The sequence below is a fragment of the Phocoena phocoena genome, chromosome 1 (assembly GCF_963924675.1).
Source record: "Phocoena phocoena chromosome 1, mPhoPho1.1, whole genome shotgun sequence".
NCBI classification, from domain to species: Eukaryota; Metazoa; Chordata; class Mammalia; order Artiodactyla; family Phocoenidae; genus Phocoena; species Phocoena phocoena.
In genome coordinates this window covers 125,802,083-125,823,298 of record NC_089219.1, presented here as the reverse complement: position 1 = coordinate 125,823,298, position 21,216 = coordinate 125,802,083, and the positions used below count along the sequence as shown (strand labels likewise).

General features: G+C 41.0%; 1 protein-coding gene across 1 annotated transcript in view; it reads left to right on the top strand.

Annotated features, from left to right (window-relative positions):
• The first annotated feature begins 243 nt into the window (after nt 1–243).
• Nucleotides 244–21,216, top strand: part of DPT (dermatopontin) — a 39,431-nt gene continuing 18,458 nt past the window's right edge. Inside the window, exon 1 of the mRNA XM_065885161.1 lies at nt 244–650. Within this exon, the coding sequence (XP_065741233.1) occupies nt 346–650 (305 nt within the window). The 5' untranslated portion in view covers nt 244–345. The remainder of the gene's footprint in view (nt 651–21,216) is intronic.

The following is a 21,216-nucleotide window of genomic DNA, read 5'->3' as shown; positions in this document are numbered from 1 at the left end:
GAAGTGCTAAGAGATGAGGGACAAATTTGCTCCTTTTTTCAAGTGAATGTTTCTGAGGTGTGTGAAGCCATTTGCTTTTATAATCTATCTGCTAAGTTGTTCCTCCTCTAGGGAGTTTCTTCCATTTGCATGTTCCTTACGTTTTCTTAGAATTCCACCTTAAAACAAACTGAATGTACTTATGGCCAATATCTCAGCGCTGAAAAGTTTTGCTTAAACGATGACACACTGCAGTTGGAGCCTGCTTGCTCGCCCACATCTGGAAGCCACATGTCAGCAGCAGCTGTATAAAACCAGCAGCCCAGCAGACATAGGGTGACATTTTTTGCCAGAAACCCAGACAGCATGGACCTCACTCTTCTGTGGGTGCTTCTGCCACTGGTCACTGTGACCTGGGGACAGTATGGAGACTACGGGTACCCATATCAGCAGTACCAAGATTATAGTGATGATGGGTGGGTGAATTTGAACCGGCAGGGCTTCAGCTACCAGTGTCCCCATGGGCAGGTGGTGGTGGCCGTGAGGAGCATCTTCAACAAGAAGGAAGGTTCTGACAGACAGTGGAACTACGCCTGCATGCCCACGCCTCAGAGCCTGGGGGAGCCTACAGAATGCTGGTGGGAGGAGATCAACAGGGCTGGAATGGAATGGTAAGAGCCAGCGGGCAGCACATGGCCGGTATTATTGCAGCATATCCCTCTCACTGGGGGATGCTTGATGCTCAGGGAATAGCACTTACTAGAGTCTGGGCAAGTTCTACCAGGAACCTTTCCATTGCATGCTCCGGGTGGGGCAGGGTCACTGCTGAGCAGACCGCATTACAGGACAAAAACCCAGAATGGGAGGGTGTCCATGGCAGATGGACTCTTCTGTGGTTCTGTTCCTTCCAGAAGCAGCCCTACTCTCAGTTTGGTCCAGGACTAGTAGGAGTCTGCGAAACGTTTACCAGTTCGCCAAAAGTTAAGTACAGAAATTCAAAGTATTTATGGAACTTTATAGCAATTTAACATTATTGTGACATCCAAGTGACATTTTAGTTTGGTAATAATTTATTTTGACTGTTTTACAAAAGTATTGGTACCCAATAGTTTGGGGAAAATAAACAATGGGACGTTCACCACAGACAGTTTGAGAAATATTGATATAGAACAAACGAATGGGGAGAGGGGTCAAAGAAGCTTAGGCAAAGAGAAGTGAAATTAAATAGCTCTCTCCTGCCCCGATTAAATGTGCTCTCTCAGTTTTGAGTACCAAGGTCCTTCTCTCTGTCTGAATTTAAAATGGGTTTCACTGCTGGGAAATAGTTTACTAAAGTCTTTTGGGGAGAAGGACTGTTCTCTTCTGACTGGGCTCTGCCATGGTTAATGACATGGAAATGGTCTGAGCCTGTGTCTTCATTGTGGGGTGTGACTGTCTCACCCTAGTACTTGGTCAGAACCCATCCTAGGAGCTATGGTCTGTGAGGCCAGTTAATCACAGCAGCCAGGATGAAAGCAGCACCACTGGGTGGGTCGGGGGAATGGGTGGAAGCAGACCCTGTGGAAGGCTGGCCTGGGGAAGAGGAAGCCCAACTGGCAGGCTGCTGTTATGGTAACTGTAGAGAGAAGATTCTTTGAGGACTCCCAGCATGTATGTGGTGTAATGGGGGTTAGGGATGGTCAAGCACAAAACTCTGAGGATCACTCCAGCAGCACACAGAACAATGATGGGAGATCAAGAGGAAAAGACTGATCAAGAGGTGGAGGGGACCTCTCAGTAATAAAAACAGCGGCCATTGATTGAGTGCTTACCCTGAGCAAGCACCATGCTGGGTGATTTCTATGGACTATCTCATTTAATGCTCAAAACAAATCTCTAAGTCATTTTATAGGTAGATAGAACGCAGTCTAGAGATCAGGGGTTTCCTCAGCTGGGAAGTGGTAGAGCAAGGATTGGGATTCAGTGAGTCTCAGCTCCAAAGTGTATGTGCTTAGCCCTGGTGATGGGTGAGACAGACTTGAGAGTCTGCTCCCTCTGCCCATTGTGGGCTCAGTCAGCACAGCCAGGGCCACAGGACTGGACTCAGGGCAGTTCTTCATCCTGAGGATGGAGGGCTCTGCAAATCACAGCAGAAGCCAGCCCTGGAGGGATTGGACGAACTTGTTTACTACCATGACTGAGGAGGGGCTCAGCCAGCCTGTGGAAGGGATGGGAATAGGGTCACACAGGCAGCTTCAGGTCAGGGGTCCCATTATTGGACCTTTCTCATCCCCCTCACTGCCTCTAGTGAGCAGATTTAATTATCCAAACCCCCTTCTGACAGATGGCTGACTCCGAATCCAGCCTCACCTCAATGACTGACAGTCTCCAGTGGTTCTCTGTAGCCAGGCCAGTTGCCTGGCACAGAGCATGGGGATGCCCAAATTACAACTGTCTGTCTAGTCCTCCAACTCAGGGGGCTATTATATGGGTGGGGCCCCTTTCTAATGTTCCCCTTGTAGAGCCACAGCAAAACACACTCAGATGATTTCTTAAGCCCCAAAGGAAGAGCCCTGGGCTCTGAATCAGGAGGCCTGGATTTAGATCCTGGTTCTAAAGACAACTTGCTGGGTGACCTTGAACCACGGGTTCAGCTCTCTAGGCTCCCACCACATTTGGAAAGCGAGCAGTCAGACTGCATGATCTCACAAGGTTCCATGGCTCCAGTTCTCTTTCCTCTGCTTGGCTCTGAAAAGACAGTTGGATTTTTCTTTCATTCTGTTGATTCTTGTGTTTACCCCTGCTAGGGAGAGAAGGCAAATTATGTTTAGTTTCAAACTTGCCAGAGTGTGACTGGTTTGTCATTAACTCCCAAACTGTTTGAAGAAAAGTATGAGAGGGAGTAGAAAGTATATGATTTTGTTTGACCAATGCAAGTCAAATGAGAAACTGACAGGCACAATCTCTCTTCCACCTTCTCTTCTTCCACATTTTTGAGTATGCAGAGTCAAGTGATATTTTTTTCTTTCTCCCTTTCCACCCTCTGTTTTCTCATCTCCTCCTCCATTAATCACAGAGTAAAAAATGTACAAACATGAAAAACAGTAGGACTCAGCTGTCCCAGGACTGATCTCAATTATTCCAGAGGCATTTTTGTTGGATGATTATTGCTTTGAGTTTAGACTCCAGTCTCAGTGAAAAATCTGGAAGGAAAGAAATTGCTCATAAACTGGGGAACAGTTATATCTTCCCGTTGGCTGCAGGGTCTTAATCTGTTCCGGAGGAAGAGTTGACAGTTTTGTGCAATTTGGCTGCCTTGTATAACTACATTAGTTGCAGGCTTATTTTAAAAGGGGACGAGGAATCTTGAACACTGATGTGACAACAGTACATAGGGTCTGCTAAAGACACTTGCTAATTGGAGCACAGTCTTTAAAAAGTGCTTCCGCCGTGGCTGAGTGACTTGTAACACTGCTGTTTGGCTAGGGTTTCTCTGTTGAAAATCACTTCTTCAGTTGGCAGATTCTGAAGTGTGCATGCTTGTCCCTCACTAACAACTGCTTGGAGGCTTTACCTGGGTTCCATGAGTGGCATTTTGCCATCTCAGAGCATGCCTCAGTTTTTCTTGGGGAGTCTTCTCAAACCTGGGTTGGCCCAGGCTGCAGGACATGTGGGTCCTGTGTGGAATAGGATGAAACTGGAATTTTGTAGTGAGGCTGAGCTGGAGTGTGGTGGAAGGGGCTCTGGTCTTAGAATCAGGAAACTTTGACTTGCAGCTCCTGTTTCTATCATATCTGAGCTCTGTGGTCTTGGGCATTCAGTTTCTCATTCTGGAAAAAAAGAAAAGAGTGTGACACCCACCTCACAAGCTGTTAGAGGGTGTTACCGTGATGCTTACAGGAGAAAGTGTAGGAGAACTCTAAAACAAATCTAAATCTAAAACAAATTCTTGGCACATCATGGACAGTCAATAAAGATTTTGTGAATCTGAAATTTGACGAGGCTAATTTGAGGTAAACCAGCTTTACATGGAGTCTGAATTCAGAAGAAGAGCATTCAGTATATTGGCATCTGCTTTTTCCCCAGGGCTTCAAAGAATTCCCAAGAAGATATTTCAAAATGGTAGCTTGTTTTAGAGCTAATTATTTGAATTTACCAAAGATAAGTCGCATGATAGAGAAGAGGAAGCCATGTTACTTCCACAACATTCCAAAAGCATGAGCTACTCCAAATTTTGGCGGTTTTATCCTTGGCTAAGGTGCAAGCCCACATAAGAGCATATAATTCAGCCTGTTAGGCTGAAGTAGCCATAGATGAAGGTACTGCCTCAACAATATCAAAAGAAGTTGCAATAGCATACTCGGCACAACATTCGCCATTGTCACCTTTTAAATAAGAACTACTAGCGAACCATGAATAGTCAACATGCCCCAAAGAATTTCCTACAGATCATTTACAAGGGGTCAGTAGGTGATCCATCAGTGTTAGGCAGTCAAGAGGAACTTCATCAGTGACAGAGGGGAGAAGAGTAGCAGAATTAAGATTATTACAGCATAAAAGAGTGATGTGAGGAACAGCTAACAAGAGGACTTCTTATGAAGTGAGGCAGCTGAGAAATGTTGAGTGTGATGAGAATTTTCAGGAGAGCTTCTACTGAAATGGTGAAATGGTCCTGGACAAACCTCAACTCTAAGTCCTTAGGTTTTCTCACCAGTAAAATAAGAGCATTACAGGGACTAGTTAAGGGACAGTGAGGCCTTGAGCCTTGTAATCTTCTAAGATGGTTTTTATGCCTTGAAGGACTTCTTTACTTACAGGATGTTGATTAATTCTGGGAAGAGGTTTTAAGAGATCTATCTGAGTCTTGATGGGAGGTGGCCTGTGAATTTTGCCAATATCAGCTGTAGATTTTGCCCATGAGGAGGGTGGTAGTTGATTCAATAGGGGTAGATGATCAGTGTTTCCAGAATAAACTCTAGTACCATCAAAAACAAAGCAAATAAAAGATGTCAAAGAGTCATTTAACTCACCTGGTTGGCTGCTTGGATAACTACTGTCAATTCTAGAATTGCTTTCTCCTTTTGGGAGAAAGAAAGTTCTATATACTTCTCTAAGAAGTCTTGACCTAATAAATGGATGGGCAGAGAAACTAAGGAGAAAGGGGTATGTGTCTTTCAAAGGGCCTAAACAAAAGGGAATACGTCCAAGGACAGAAACCTCTTGAGGTTTATTAGAGATCCCTACTATTTGAATTGTTTTAGCGCTACAAGGCAAGGGGTGATTGACAGTAGAGGGGTTGAGTAGCAGGAGTGTGGCTCCAGTGTCAGTGAGGTCTGGAAGAGATTTATCCCCGATCTGGAGAAACGTTCTTCAAGTCGGTTAAGAGGGAGGATTGGGAAGAGTTCCTATAGTTCCCAGGAGCTTAGTCACTGAGAACCGGGAGGATGTTGGAAAAGGCTGATTAGAGGGCTGAAGGCACCTAAAGCACTTAAATTTGTAGCAAATTCTTTTCCAATGTCCTGGCTTTTTGCAATAATAGCAGAAACTCGGGGCGGGTGGAGGATCATTTAGGGGCCTTCACTTGCTGGAGTTGAAGGTTAAGAATTTTGTCAGTCTTCCTTTTAGGTGACTCATTTAAAGTATGAGAGACCTGGTTTATCAGATTAACTAAACCTGGAGTGGACAAATTTTCCTGTTCTGTCCTGGTCCTTTTTACCAGAAGGGAGATGTTCTGGGTCAGCCTATGACTAAACATAGAGTTACAAGCTATATGGGTGGAATCAACATCTGAAGAAAGACCAGAATTTGCTTTAAAAATAATATGAAATCTATTGTAATAGTCATAAACAGGTTCATCAGATTTTTGTGTGCAAGCCTGAATTTTGTTCCATTCAACGCAACAGTCTTTGGAAAAGCCCTAGGAATTCCTCAACGAAGTCACTTATTGATTGCCTGAGTCTGATCATATAATAAGTTAGTGGGCTGGTCTCATGATTGTAATTCTAGAGGACTGTCGGGCTTTCCTCTACTAACAGTTTTCATTCAATGCTGGGCCCGGCCTTCATCTACAAGCATATGAACAAGCTGATGTTAAGTCTTAGAAACCAGGTTGATAAATCTGAATGACTATATTAATTCAGCAAATCTGTGAGGATCTCCAGTTACTTTGGAAGAATCTCTGACCTTGACTCGCAGTTCAGCACTCGTCCAGGAAATATAAGAAGTTAAGGGTTTGTCCTCTGGATCCCCCAAAGGCTTAATTTTAAAGGGATAGGTTCTGATAAGTTCAGAGGAAAAGGGAGTGGGGAGAGTTTCAGAGAAAAGGGGAAGTCTGGCAAGAGAATTAGTATTGGGGAACTGGGGATGTAAGGGAGCTGTAGGCAGGCAAAAAGAAGGGAAGGGGGAAGCTGGCACTGGAGGTGGGACTTGAGCAGGAGTAGGAGTGAGACAAGATGGTGCTGGAGATGGAGCCTGAGACAGAGAAGCCAAGGAAGAGGAGCCTGAGGCTTTGGGAGCCATGTTACCTTTCTTTAACTGTTTACCTTAGTTCATCTTAAAATCTTATTTTGCAAAGATCCAATTTTAGGCTGCTGATAATGTTTGGAAGCCTAAAAATACCAATCGAAATAGGCATTCCATTTAGTTTTGGAAATTTTAGAGCTATGGTTGTCCAATTTGGTTTTAAGAAAAGAACGTTTAGGGATTTCAAAATTCCTCATAATGGTCATTGATATTCTAAATTGCTGTCAGGTCAGTCCAGTTTGGTTAGACATGCACATGAAGAAGGACCTTGGTTTTCAAACATAAAATGGGCCAGGATCCCTGTAGGAAAGGGGAACCCTCAAAATATTTAGATAACTGGGATCCTATTTCTCAGAGCTTTTTCTGTAGAGTAAAATAATTCTTTTCAAACAACTTAAGCAGCTCAAATAGCTCAAACAGCCTGCAGGCCTAATAGCAGCCAGTTCTAAGGGAACAGTCTAGTCCTGGAAGAGCCAGGCAGGAAGCTGCTCAGCACAGTTCCAATAGAACAGCCCCTATTCCTGAAGGAATGGGCTGGTGGCTAGCCAGTTCAAGCTGGATAAGTCTGATTTCAAAAATCAGGCCAAAGTGCCAAATGAGTAGACGCATACAGAACAAGGTCTTAACCACAAAAGATGAAACCTTAAAACAGATCCCAAATAAAACCTGGAGAGCTTCAAAATGCAAAGAGGATGAAGCTCAGATCCAGGAGAAAGACTTGCCCTCAAACCCCAGGGTAAGTTAGAAAAGCAGTGAGCAACAATGAGCTCAATGTAGTACCACACCTGTTTGCTTACAAGCCTCAGAGTAATCAGGGGTCTTCACTGGACCCACATATGGAACAACAAAATGTTGACCTAAAACAAATAGACAGCCAGTTATAACTCCAGAAAGAAATGGGTTTATTTGGAGGAGCAAAGAATTGCAATTTAGGGTCTACAACTATAGTGAGGCATGCACAAGTCCCCCACAAAATGGAGAGGAGAAAACTCTTTTATAGAGGGGAAAAGGAAGTTGGGGGGCCTATATTAAACAAAGTTCATGGCTTTTCATTGGTTGCGTTATGACGATCTCTCATGGGCTGAGCTCTTGCCAGGCAAGAAGAGGAAATCTTTCTTCTTCTATTGGGCTCTGCTATGTTTGAAGGGTATGAGAGCACCCCTTTCCGGTCTCCTGACTCTAATTGAGGTTTCTGCTTATTAATTTTTTGCAGTAGGAACTCAGTTTTCCATAATCTGATTCTAACTGAGACCAAGGTTCTGTCTAGAGCAATCCGTCCTGATTCATTATTCTGATCATTCAGTAAACACAGTGCTCACCTCTTCAGAGAAGTTTTCCCAGACCACCTCCTCTAAACCAACGTCTCTCACACTCTACTCCCCAAACTGCGTTACGTTTCCCGCAGTGCTCTTGTCATTACATGATTTGTATTTATAGTTTGTCCCCTTCAGATTATAAGCTTCATGAATGTAGGGACTTTGTCTCATTCACCACTGTATAGAATATTGCCCAGCACTAGAATAATGCTGGCACATAGTGGGCCCCACTAAATATGTAGCAAAAGACCAAGTAAGACTAGTTAGTGCATCGAGCAGCTCACGGTGCCCTCAACAAAGAAGCCTGAGATCTTCCTGCAAGGGAAACCATTTTGCTTACATTTTTTAATTTAATTTTTTATTTTATATTGGAGTACAGTTGATTTACAATATTGTGTTAGTCTCAGGTGTACAGCAAAGTGATTCAATTATACATATACATATATCCATTCTTTTTCAAATTCTTTTCCTATATAGGTTATTACAGAATGTTGAGTAGAGTTCCTTGTGCTGTATAGTAAGTCCTTGTTGATTATTTTCCATATAGTAGTGTGTAGATGTTAATCCCAAACTCCTAATTTATCCCTCCCCCCCAGTACATATATACAGGGGAATACTACTGAGTCATAAAAATGAATGAAATAATGCCATTTGCAGCAACATGGATGGACCTAGAGATTATCATACTAAGTGAAATAAGACAGAGAAAGACAAATACCATATGATATCACTGATATGTGGAATCTATTGATACAAATGAACTTATTTACAAACAGACTCACAGACTTCAAAAACAAACTTATGCTTACATTTTTGATTCTCAATATTCCAGTGTCTATAATATGGGGCTCAATTTTATTGTACACATCTCATTTTGGCTTCTTGCATTCACCACCATGCAGGATGGTCTTTTTTGACTTCCTGAAGTTCTCTAAACCATGTGCAGAGGATGGCTGACACACTTGTTAGCTCAGGATACATTCTTTATTAGGTTTCCATTATCCCACAAATCTTAATGTCCCAATATGCTTTTAAAAATACAATAGCAAAACTTTTTATTGCAAAAGCCACACAGGCTAAATGCTACATGGTATCCTGGTTTGGATCCTGTAACAGAAAAAGTACATTAATGGAAAACCTGGTAAAACCTAAATGAAGTCTGGAGTTTAGTGATGTACAATGTTAATTTCTTAGTGTTCATAAAGGCACCAGAGTGATGAAAGGTAACTTTAGGGTAATCTAGGTGAAGGGCATACATGAATCCTATGTATTATCTTTACAAATCTTCTGTATCTCAAAAATTATTTCAGAATTAAAAGATTAAAAAATAAGGGTGCAGGCTGGTAGAGTACATATTGGGAGTTTAAAAGGCAGAGTGTAACCGAATCACAAAATCTCAGCACTGGGAGGGATCTCATGTAAAATCCAGAACAACCTCCCTACATCATAGATTAGGAATTAAAGCCAAGAGTGAAGCAATTGAAAAAGCAGTGAAACAAGTACATTAAGTATAAGTGCTATTATCTTAATCCTAATTGATATGGTGCTTTATAGTTTATAAAGTATTCCTCAGTCATACATTCATTTGCTTATTCATTCACTACCAATGTTTATTATCACAAACTTTGCCAGACTCCAAGATTATGAAGATAAATAACATACAGTCTATGCCCTTGTGCTACTCATGGTCTAATCTTATTTGATCTTCACAATAATACTGCAAGGCAGCGTTACTATTTCCCCCATTTTATACATGAAGGAACGTGGTTCAGAAGCATTAGGAGACTTGCCTGTTCATAGCTAGTGCAGAGGTGGAACCCAAGCCACAGTGCTGATGCCACAGTGCTGCCGGTGAATATTAAATGTTGGTGGTATTTTTGGTCTTGAATAAAGTTGTAGTCATTTCTGGGCTAAAGAAGATATCACACCTATGTAAGATTGACCTCTGAGGGAAACAAGGTTGAGTGTGGGAGAATAGAGTTATAGCAGATCTAGGATTCTTGCCAACTTTCCATCTTGGTCATTGTCCTGAGATCTAGGAATCAGTTGTCTGAGGGAACTTGGGCTTTGCAAAATGGCTCTTGGCTGTGCTCACAGGATGGTAAACGTTCACTCCTCCCAGATTTGCTTCTGTCTGCATACTTGTCAGACATAATATTCCTAATGAATAAGAGGTTTCCACAGAATTAGGATACCTTTCTCTCTCCTCTCTCTCTCTGTGTATGTGTGTGTTTCTTCAAGGTATCTTGAAGTAATTGAAAGAATATGGACTTTGGAGACAAACAGAACAGTTCTCAAAATGCAGCCCCACTACTAACTTTAGGCAAGTCATGTCAACTTTCTAAGCCTCAGCTTCTACTTCTACAAAGACAATGCCCCAGAATTGTTGTGAGAATTAAATGAGATAATATATATGTATTATTGGCTGTGTGTCCTTTGGGGCATTACTTAACCTCTCTAAACCTGAGTTTCCTTATCCATCAAATGGCGGTGGTGGTGGGGAACTGATTATCCAAGCCCATTTCACGGGATTGTTTTCATGATTAAAATAAATAATGCAGGTATAGTGCTTAACACAATGGCTGGCACATGGTAAGTCCTATATAAGAGTTATTTATCCTTCCTATAATGACTACTCCCTGGAAACTGAAACTCAAAGAGATAAACGTCACACAGTTGGTAAATTATAAAGCTGGAGTTGAAATACACAAATTGCTAGATTACAAAGACCACTGATAGGTAACATTTCGTTTTGGGAACATATAAATCAGTATACATATTAAGTGAACAATATGAGTGTCAAATATTTTTCACATTTCAGATAACACAGTGGTAGTATTAGATCTCTTGGTTAACAAATATTGTAAATAATTGACTTCAGGAGCTCCTGTGGTTAATTAAGCCTGAAATCCCTGCGTGATCTGGAACTGTTCTCAGGCCAAAAGTGATCTCAGGACACAAATGCATCTCATAATATAACCTGGATCTTCTCAGAGGCCTTTGGGTTAGCCTCTACTGCTTGTATTTTTCTAAAACAGGGCAGGAGTTTGTGTTTTGGGAAGTATTTCTCCCTTGTCCTGTCCTATGGCTTTCTATCCAGAGAAGCTGTTCAGCGTTCATTTCTGATTCACCATCTTGAAACCTGCTACATACTAGCAGAATTAGAACCCGACATGGAGAAGATAGCAGAACTCTTACCCAGATGTGGGCAGGAAGAGAGCAGACAGCATATAACTCAGCATTATTTAAAGAGACTGTTCATATCCCCATCATTGTGGCAGGGGGACCAGTAATCAGTGGTACAGTGTTTACCTTCAAAACCCGTGCACTATCCCACGATGAGATGGTTCAGAGATAGTACATGTTAGGTGAAATGTGTGATGGTGACATCAATGTATCATGAGGAAGAAAAATCAGCAAGAGTTACAATTGTCAAGAAAGGAAGATTTCTTGGAGCAGGTGAGCTTCAAATTATGTTTTATCATCTACTTTCTGAGGCTAATCTTACTGCCCCACTGGAAGGGTTCAACCTTGATAATTCCTAATGTAGGCTCCAACAGAAAGTGTTTTGTGGAGACTAAAATGTAGCTTCTTTCCATTTAATTGCAAATATTTATGATAATAGTGATAATAACAACTACTACCTTTCCTGCCTTCCTGCATTTTTTTTCAAACATCTTTATTAGAGTATAATTGCTTTACACTGTTGTGTTAGTTTCTGCTGTATAACAAAGTGAACCAGCTATATGTATACGTATACCCAATATCCCCTCCCTCTTGTATCTCCCTCCCACCATTCCTATCCCACCCCTCTAGGTAGTCACAAAGCACCGAGCTGATCTCCCTGTGCTATGATAGCTTCCCACTGGCTATCTATTTTACATTTGGTAGTGTATATACGTCCATGCCACTCTCTCACTTTGTCCCAGCTTACCATCCCCCTCTCCGTGTCCTCAAGTCCATTTTCTACATCGAATCTTTATTCCTGTCCTGCCCCTAGGTTCATCAGAACCAATTTTTTAAAAGATTCCATATATATGTGTTAGCATACAGTATTTCTTTTCTCTTTCTGACTTACTTCACTCTGTATGACAGGCTCCATCCACCTCACTACAAATAACTCAATTTCGGTTCTTTTTATGGCTGAGTAATATTTCTTTGTATATATGTGTCACGTCATCTTTATCCATTCATCTGTCGATGGACACTAAGGTTGGATCCATGTCCTGGCTATTGTAAATAGTGCTAAAATGAACATTGTGCTACATGACTCTTTTTGAATTATGGTTTTCTCAGGGTATATGCCCACTAGTGGAATTTCTGGACCAAAGAGTAGCTCTATTTTCAGTTTTTTAAGGAAACTCCATACTGTTCTCCATAGTGGCTGTACCAATTTACATTCCCACCAACAATGCAACAGGGTTGCCTTTTCTCCACACCCTCTCCAGCATTTATTGTTTGTAGGTTTTTTGATCATGGCCATTCTGACCACTGTGAGGTGATACCTCATTGTAGTTTTGATTTGAATTTCTCTAATGATTAGTGATGTTGAACACTTTCATGTGTTTGTTGGCTACCTTTATATCTTCTTTAGAGAAATGTCTATTTAGGTCTTCTGGCCATTTTTGGATTGTGTTTTTTGTTTTTGTGATATTGAGCTGCATGCGCTGCTTGTAAATTTTGGAGAAAAATCCTTTGTCGGTTGCTTCATTTGCAAATATTTTCTCCCATTCTGAGGGTTGTCTTTTTGTCTTGTTTATGGTTTCCTTTGCTGTGCAAAAGCTTTTAACTTTCATGAGGTCCCATTTGTTTATTTTTGTTTTTATTTCCATTTCTCTAGGAGGTGGGTCAAAAAGGATCTTGCTGTGATGTATGTCATAGAGTGTTCTGCCTATGTTTTCCTCTAAGAGTTTTATAGTGTCTGGCTTTATATTTTGGACTTTAATCCATTTTGAGTTTATTTTTGTGTATGGTGTTAGGAAGTGTTCTAATTTCATTCTTTTACATGTAGCTGTCCAGTTTTCCCAGCACCACTTATTGAAGAGGCTGTCATTTCTCCATTGTATATACTTGCCTCCTTTATCAAAGATAAGGTGACCATATGTGAATGGGTTTATCTCTGGGCTTTCTATCCTGTTCCATTGATCTATATTTCTGTTTTTATGCCAGTACCATACTGGCTTGATTACTGTAGCTTTGTAGTATAGTCTGAAGTCAGGAAACCTGATTCTTCCAGCTGCATTTTTCTTTCTCAAGATTGCTTTGGCTATCCAGGGTCTTTTGTGTCTCCATACAAATTTTAACATTTTTGGTTCTAGTTCTGTAAAAAATGCCATTGGTAATTTGATAGGGATTGCATTGAATCTGTAGATTGCTTGGGGTAGTAGAGTCATTTTCATAATGTTGATTCTTCCAATCCAAGAACATGGTATATCACTCCATCTGTTTGTATCATCTTTAATTTCTTTCATCAGTGTCTTATAGTTTTCTGCATACAAGTCTTTTGTCTCCTTAGGTAGGTTTATTCCTAGGTATTTTATTCTTTTTGTTGCAATAGTAAATGGGAGTGTTTCCTTAATTTCTCTTTCACATTTTTCAACATTAGTGTATAGGAATATAAGAGATTTCTGTGCATTAATTTTGTATCATGCTACTTTACCAAATTCATTGATTAGCTCTAGTAGTTTTCTGGTAGCATCTTTAGGATTATCTATGTATAGTGTCATGTCATCTGCAAACAGTGACAGCTTTACTTCATCTTTTCTGATTTTGATTCCTTTTATTTCTTTTTCTTCTCTGATTGCTGTGGCTAAAACTTCCAAAACATGTGGAATAATAGTGGGGAGAGTGGGCAACTTTGTCTTGTTCCTGATCTTAGAGAAAATGGTTTCAGTTTTTCACCATTGAGAATGATGTTGGCTGTGGGTTTGTCATATATGGCCTTTATTATGTTGAGGTAGGTTCCCTCTCTGCCTCCTATCTAGAGAGTTTTTATCATAAATGGGTGTTGAATTTTGTTGAAAGCTTTTTCTGCATCTATTGAGATTATCATATGGTTTTTACCTTTCAGCTTGTTAATATGGTTTATTACATTGTTGATTTGCATATATTGAAGAATCCTTGCATTCCTGGGATAAATCTCACTTGACAATGGTGTATGATCCTGTTAATGTACTATTGGATTCTGTTTGCTAGTATTTTGTTGAGGATTATTGCATCTATGTTCATCAGTGATATTGGCCTGTAGTTTTCTTTTATTGTGACAACTTTGTCTGGTTTCGGTATCAGGGTGATGGTGGCCTCATAGAATGAGTTTGGGAGTCTTCCTCCCTCCTCTATATTTTGGAAGAGTTTGAGAAGGATAGGTGTTAGCTTTTCTCTAAATGTCTGATAGAATCGCCTGTGAAGCCAGCTGGTCCCGGGCTTTTGTTTGTTGGAAGATTTTTAATAACAGTTTCAATTTCAGTGCTTGTGATTGGTCTGTTTATATTTTCTATTTCTTCCTGGTTCAGTCTCAGAAGGTTGTGCTTTTCTAAGAATTTGTCCATTTCTTCCAGGTTGTCCATTTTATTAGCATATAGTTGCATTTACTAATCTCTCATGATCCTTTCTATTTCTGCAGTGTCAGTTGTTACTTCTTTTTCATTTCTAAATCTGTTGATTTGAGCCTTCTCCCTCTTTTTCATGATGAGTCTGGCTAATGGTTTATCAATTTTGTTTATCTTCTCAAAGAACCAGCTTTCAGTTTTATTGATCTTTGTTATTGCTTCCTTCATTTAGTTTTCATTTATTTCTTATCTGATCTTTATGATTTCTTTACTTCTGCTAACTTTGGGGAGTTCTTTGCTCTTCTTTCTCTAATTGCTTTAGGTGAAAGGTTACATTGTTTATTTGAGATTTTTATTGTTTCTTGAGGTAGGATTGTAATGCTAAAAACTTCCCTCTTAGAACTGCTTTTGCTGCATCTCATAGGTTTTGGGTTGCCGTGTTTTCATTGTCATTTGTTTCTAAGTATTTTTTTATTTCCTCTTTCCTTTCTTCAGTGATTTCTTGGTTATTTAGTATTGTATTTTTTAGCTTATATCTGTTTGTATTTTTTTACATTTTTTTCCCTGTAATTGATATCTAGTCTCATAGCATTGTGGTCAGAAAAAATGCTTGATACAATTTCAGTTTTCTTACATTTACTGAGGCTTGATTTGTGATCCAATATATGATCTATCCTGGAGAATGTTCCATGAGCACTTGAGAAGAAAGTGTATTCTGTTGTTTCTGGATGGAATATCCTATAAATATTAATTAAGTCCATCTTGTTTAATGTGTGATTTAAAGCGTGTGTTTCCATATTTATTTTCATTTTGGATGATCTGTCCATTTGTGAAAGTGGGGTGTTAAAGTCCCCTACTATTATTGTGTTACTGTTGATTTCCCCTTTTATGGCTGTTAGCATTTGCCTTATGCATTGAGATGCTCCTATATTGGGTGCATAAATATTTACAATTTTTATATCTTCTTCTTGGATTGACTCCTTGATCATTATGTAGAGTCCTTCTTTGTCTCTTGTAATAGTCTTTTTTTTTTTTAAGTCTATTTTGTCTGATATGAGAATTGCTATGCCAGCTTACTTTCGATTTCCATTTGCATGGAATATCTTTTTCCATCCCATCACTTTCAGTCTGTATGTGTCCCTAGGTCTGAAGTGGGTCTCTTGTAAACAGCATATATACAGGTCTTATTTTTGTATCCATTCAGCCAGTCTATGTCTTTTTGTTGGAGCATTTAATCCATTTACATTTAAGGTAATTATCAATATGTATGTTCCTATTACCATTTTCTTAATTGTTTTAGGTTTGTTTTTGTAGGTCTGTTCCTTCTCTTGTGTTTCCTGCCTAGAGAAGTTCCTTTAGCATTTGTTGTAAAGCTGGTTTGATGGTGCTGAATTCTCTTAGCTTTTGCTTGTCTCTAAACGTTTTATTTTCTCTGTTGAATCTGAATGAGATCCTTGCTGGGTAGAGTAATCTTGGTTGTAGGTATTTCCCTTTCATCACTTTAAATATGTCCTGCCATTCCCTTCTGGCTTGCAGAGTTTCTGCTGAAAGGTCAGCTGTTAACCTTATGGGGATTCCCCTGTATGTTATTTGTTTCTTTTCCCTTGGTGCCTTTACTATTTTTTCTTTGTATTTAATTTTTGATAGTTTGATTTTATGTGTCTTGGCATGTTTCTCCTTGGATTTATCCTGTATGGGAACTCTCTGTGCTTTCTGGACTTGGGTGACTATTTCCTTTCCCATGTTAGGGAAGTTTTCAACTATGATCTCTTCAAATATTTTCTCAGACACTTTCTATTTCTCTTCTTCTTCTGGAACCCCTATAATTTGAATGTTGGTGTGTTTAATATTGTCCCCAAGGTCTCTGAGACTGTCCTTAATTCTTTTCATTCTTTTTTCTTTATTCTGCTCTGCAGTAGTTATTTCCACTATTTTATCTTCCAGGTCCCTTATCCATTGATCTGCCTCAGTTATTCTGCTATTGATTCCTTCTAGAGATTTTAAAATTTCATTTGTTGTGTTGTTCATCATTGTTTGTTTGCTCTTTAGTTCTTCTAGGTCCTTGTTCAACATGTCTTGTATTTTCTCCATTCTATTTCCAAGATTTTGGAGCATGTTTACTATCATTACTCTGAAATCTTTTTCAGGTAGACTGCCTATTTCCTCTTCATTTATTTGGTCTGGTGGATTTTTATCTTGCTCCTTCATCTGCTGCATATTTCTCTTTCTTCTCATTTTGTTTAACCTAATGTATTTGGGGTCTCCTTTTCACAGGCTGTAGGTTCATAGTTCCTGTTGTTTTTGGTGTCTGCCCCTAGTGGCCAAGGTTGGTTCAGTAGGTTGTGTAGGCTTGCTGGTGGAGGGGACTGGTGCCTGTGTTCTTGTGGATGAGGCTGGATCTTGTCTTTCTGGTGGGCAAGACTGTATCTTGTGGTGTGTTTTGGGGAGTCTGTGACCTTATTGTGATTTTAGGCAGCCTCTCTGCTAATGGGTGGGGTTGTGCTTCCATCTTGCTAATTGTTCGGCATTGGGCTTCCAGCACTGGAGTTTGCTTGCTGTTGGGTGGAGCTCAGTCTTAACTTTGAGATGGAGATCTCTGGGAGAGCTCCTTTCCTGCCCTTTCATAATAAACTTTGTGCTATGCTCTGGGGTAGACACTTGACATATAGCTTCTCTTTAATCTTCATGTAATACTATCAGGGTAGAAATTGTCATCCCCATTTTGTGGAAGTAGGTATAAATGTCAGCAGAAAGGACAAGATGGGGAATGGAGTCATTCTGTTGGGGTTTAAGAGAGAAATCCAGAACTTTTAAAGCTCCTTTAAGTAGGTAAACGTGCTCCCAAATTGGTTTGCCTCTGCCCCTTGCCATTTCACTGCCCCACCATCCCAAGCCAGTCTCTTGTTTCTCTTTTCTGTCTTTAGTACAAATCTACTTCTTCTCTCCAATATCTGTATTGTTGTGGTGTCTCTTATTAGCACAGTTGTCTGGAAAGGATTGCAGACCAAGTACAGCACCTGACATAGAGTAGGTTCTAATGACTATTTGTTGAAAAACTTAACAAACATTCTGAAACTCTGTGACCCATGTTATAAATGTCTGATAGCAACTCAAAGGATTATTCTGGGGAAAATAGAATTTACAGGAGTCAAACTTTACTCTAAAAGAATGAGTCTCCCTTGGTGGAATTTAAACCCTCATCAAGCTGGGTTGGGAGAGAAACACTGGGGAGTAAGAGCTTTGCCACATGGTCTCCCGGTCACATGGAGTGGCCACCAGCCTGGATGATGATCAAAGCTGCTCTTATTTCATATTTGCCGTGAAGCTGAAGACTGGATAGCAGTCCTGGAAACACGTCTGTATGTTTATAGAGCTGGAAAAAAGCTACCAGCACAACCAGCCCACCCATTCGATGGGACTGTAAAAGCTCTTAACCAAGATAGTGCTGCTTTCCTTTACCCTGTTCTCCACTCAACCCAATGCCACCCCCAAGTTGCTAAGAGTTTGGACTTTCTTTGAGTTGGGACTGAGACCAGCAGAGACTGGAAGGAGAGACTAAAACTTCACAGAGGAGTTCACCAGCAAAACCAGACACGTGCACACCTTCCAGTCCTGGCCTCCATCATTGGGCCTGACCAACAGCCCTGGATCCAATGAAGAACACAAAAAAACAGTGAGAAAGCCTGGCCGAAGATTGGACCAGAAGCAGAATGACAATCCTGGAGCAGCAGTTTGTGCTCCCTGAAAGTTCATGACCAGGAGTTTTGGCCTCAGAAAAATCTGAGTTTGGATCCTGGATCTTCCTGTTTCTATCTTCGCCAAGATTTTTGCAGGCATCATTTTATTTCATCCTCACAGTGACTTAGATGAGGCTCCACACAGCATGTGAAAGTCAGGGCTAGGACCAGAACTCATGCTGCTGATTCCTCAACAAGGGCTCTTTCCCCTGCATCCTATCACTTCTATGTTTTGTTATTGTGGACACAGGAGAAGGCTTTGTCTTTGCTTTTAGGGTGAAGGCCCTGAGAGAAACCACTTTCAGAAAGACAACTTTCTCAGAAAAGGTCCATGACTATTGTCAGAGGAGGAGTAACTGCCTGCTGATTTTCCTTCTAGAAAGTTTCTAGTGTCAGATGGAGCACAGCTAACAGTGCTCCAGTTTGTGAAACTGAGCCTCCAGGCTTCAAAGAGATGATAAGAAAGAAAATATGGCTTTTCAAATGGAGAGGAGAGAGTCCTGAATGAGGGCACCCCAGGGTCCTGAGACTCTGAGGGAATGTTCTCAGGGAGTCTGTGCCTAGGGCTCAGCTGGGGTCCTATCACTGTACACCAGGAAAGCTACAGTCTTGGGCTCAAACTCTTCTGTGGACCATTCAGGAGCAACAACCAAGTTCTGGGAAGTAAAGCAGATCCTCAAGAATGTCTTTTCACCATCAACCTTTTTTAAAAATTGAATCTGGGGCTTCCCTGGTGGTGCAGTGGTTGAAAGTCCGCCTGCCGATGCAGGGGACATGGGTTCATGCCCCGGACTGGGAGGATCCCACATGCCGCAGAGCGGCTGGGCCCGTGAGCCATGGCCGCTGAGCCTGCACGTCCGGAGCCTGTGCTCCGCAACGGGAGAGGCCACAACAGTGAAAGGCCCGCATACCCCACAAAAAAAAAAAAAAAAAAAGCATCTTGATTAGTTGCTAATAAAACTCTTTAAAAAAAAATTGAATCTAAATCACTTTAATGATTCAAGTTTTCTCCAACTTCCCCCGCCACTCCCATTGACAGGCTGCCCTCACTCCCTTTCTCACCTGCCTGGTTCCTGTGTTTGCAATCCTGCAGTTTGTGGCCAAATGTTTAACTGAGTCTTATTAAATAAGGTACTTTTTAAAAAGGTGATTGAAAGGGAGAGAAACGCCTAAAGCGATATTCATTTTTCACCCTCGTCCTGGAGTAGGCTTTGTTCCTGAAAGAGAAGGTGGAAGTGGGAAGATGGATTGCTCAATGTGAGTTCCTGAGAACTACTTGGAGGGAGTTTCAGGGCCCTTCCTGGATTTGAATGACAGGCTTTTTAAAGTCCATTCTGCCTCTGATAATGGAAGATGCCCTGATCATTCATTTGTTCATCATTCTTCCATCAAACATTTGTTAGACCCCATTGTCAGGCACTGTGGGGAATTCAAATTGAAGATTAAGTGATCTTTCTCCTTCAAGGACTTTACCATCTATTGGGGGCAATAAGTCATACTCAATTATCTATGCTGCAAAGTGGGTGTGTCAGTGACTAAGACAGTCGACTGCTGTGAGCTTTGTTTTAGGGAAACAGCAGCTCAAGGAACACATATGAGTCCACCAGCTTTCCACTGATGGAGACTGGGAAGCCAAGGGCAGATTTCACAGAGTATACTCACAAGTGCCGTGTGGACTAAATGAAAGTATGATGACAATAGTAAGTAATTTATTAATCATTAATAGACACTATCCCCAGAGTTGTACATACATCGCCTTATTTGGTCTTCACAATAACTTTAATAAGTACATACTGTTATTATGCCCATTTTACAGATGAGGAAACTGAGACCATTAGAGGGTCTGAAGCCTGTCAAAGGTGACACAGTCAGAAGTGGTTGGAGCACCAGTCCAGCAACATAGCCTATGCTCTTAACCACCTTGCTATACTGCTCCCACATGAGTGTGAAAGTGTACCCTTACAAAACTCCAATTCTAGAAGGAATAATTTCATTGTGTTGGCCTCATGTACTGCCAAACTCCAGTGCAGGCTCACTCTACTAAAATGTGAGTGCAATGGGACAGAAGCTGGGGGAGGTGAGCTCTCTTTGGTTGTCTAACTTTCATCATATGTTCTTAGGCCCTGGGCCTGTAATGTCCAAATAATCTTCACAGGGCAGTGTTATCTGAGGTGGTGTGTGAAAGAGTGACACACACACACTTCCCATACAGGACTATGGGGTCAGCTGCCTGGCTGGCAGCCGGCGGAGAATTCATGGAACTTGGATAGCCTTCAGAACTGGTACCCTGTGAAACCATTCAGCTTATCTTGCTACATTTATTTTTGCTTATGGGAACTCACCACCCTGGGAATGCTATCCCCGTGATAGTCTGAGTGCACAGGACAAACCAAGACAATGGAACAGCAGCTCCAGGGAAACCACAGCCTGGCTCAGTTCTGAAAGGGCTGTTTTAGAGGAAGGCAGAATTTTAGTGATGGTAAGGAGGAAGCTCACAGAGAGCACCAGTCTGATGCACCGTCTCTCTTTGGACACATATGAGCTTTGTTTACAACTCTTAGAGCTTTCTGTTGAAGTTGGCTTTCACTCGCATTGCTAGGATTAGGATAGAATAAGACCATGCTGGAAGATCAGCCCCCAAGGCTACCCTTCAGACCTTGGTTGTCCATTCCAAGTGTGTGGCTTCCTGATACATACCAGGTGTTTTCCAAGGCGGTAATACTCCTGATGAGATGCGAGTACTGGGAGAGCAAAGAAGACTAGATCATCAAAGGGCACAGGTCTCAATTTACGTCATAAATTGCACTATTGATCTCCTACAGTTGAGCTTTCTAAGGTCTCCCAGAACTTCTTACAGGTCCTGGGAACAGGGAATTCAAGCCAGTTTGTATGGTGACCGAGTACCAAGCCCATCTCTCAATTCTTCTTTCCACACAGAAGCACTGTGATTGAAACAGAATAGTGAGGGAGTACAAGTTTGTTGAATGAATGAATGAATGAATGAATGGATAAATCAACACATGTTTGAATATATATAAGCATAAATGAATAAATGAATAATAAATGATGAAAAGTACAGATGCTTTCTGACCAGACACGAAATATATTTAATATCTAGTTTTGTCAGACCCAGAA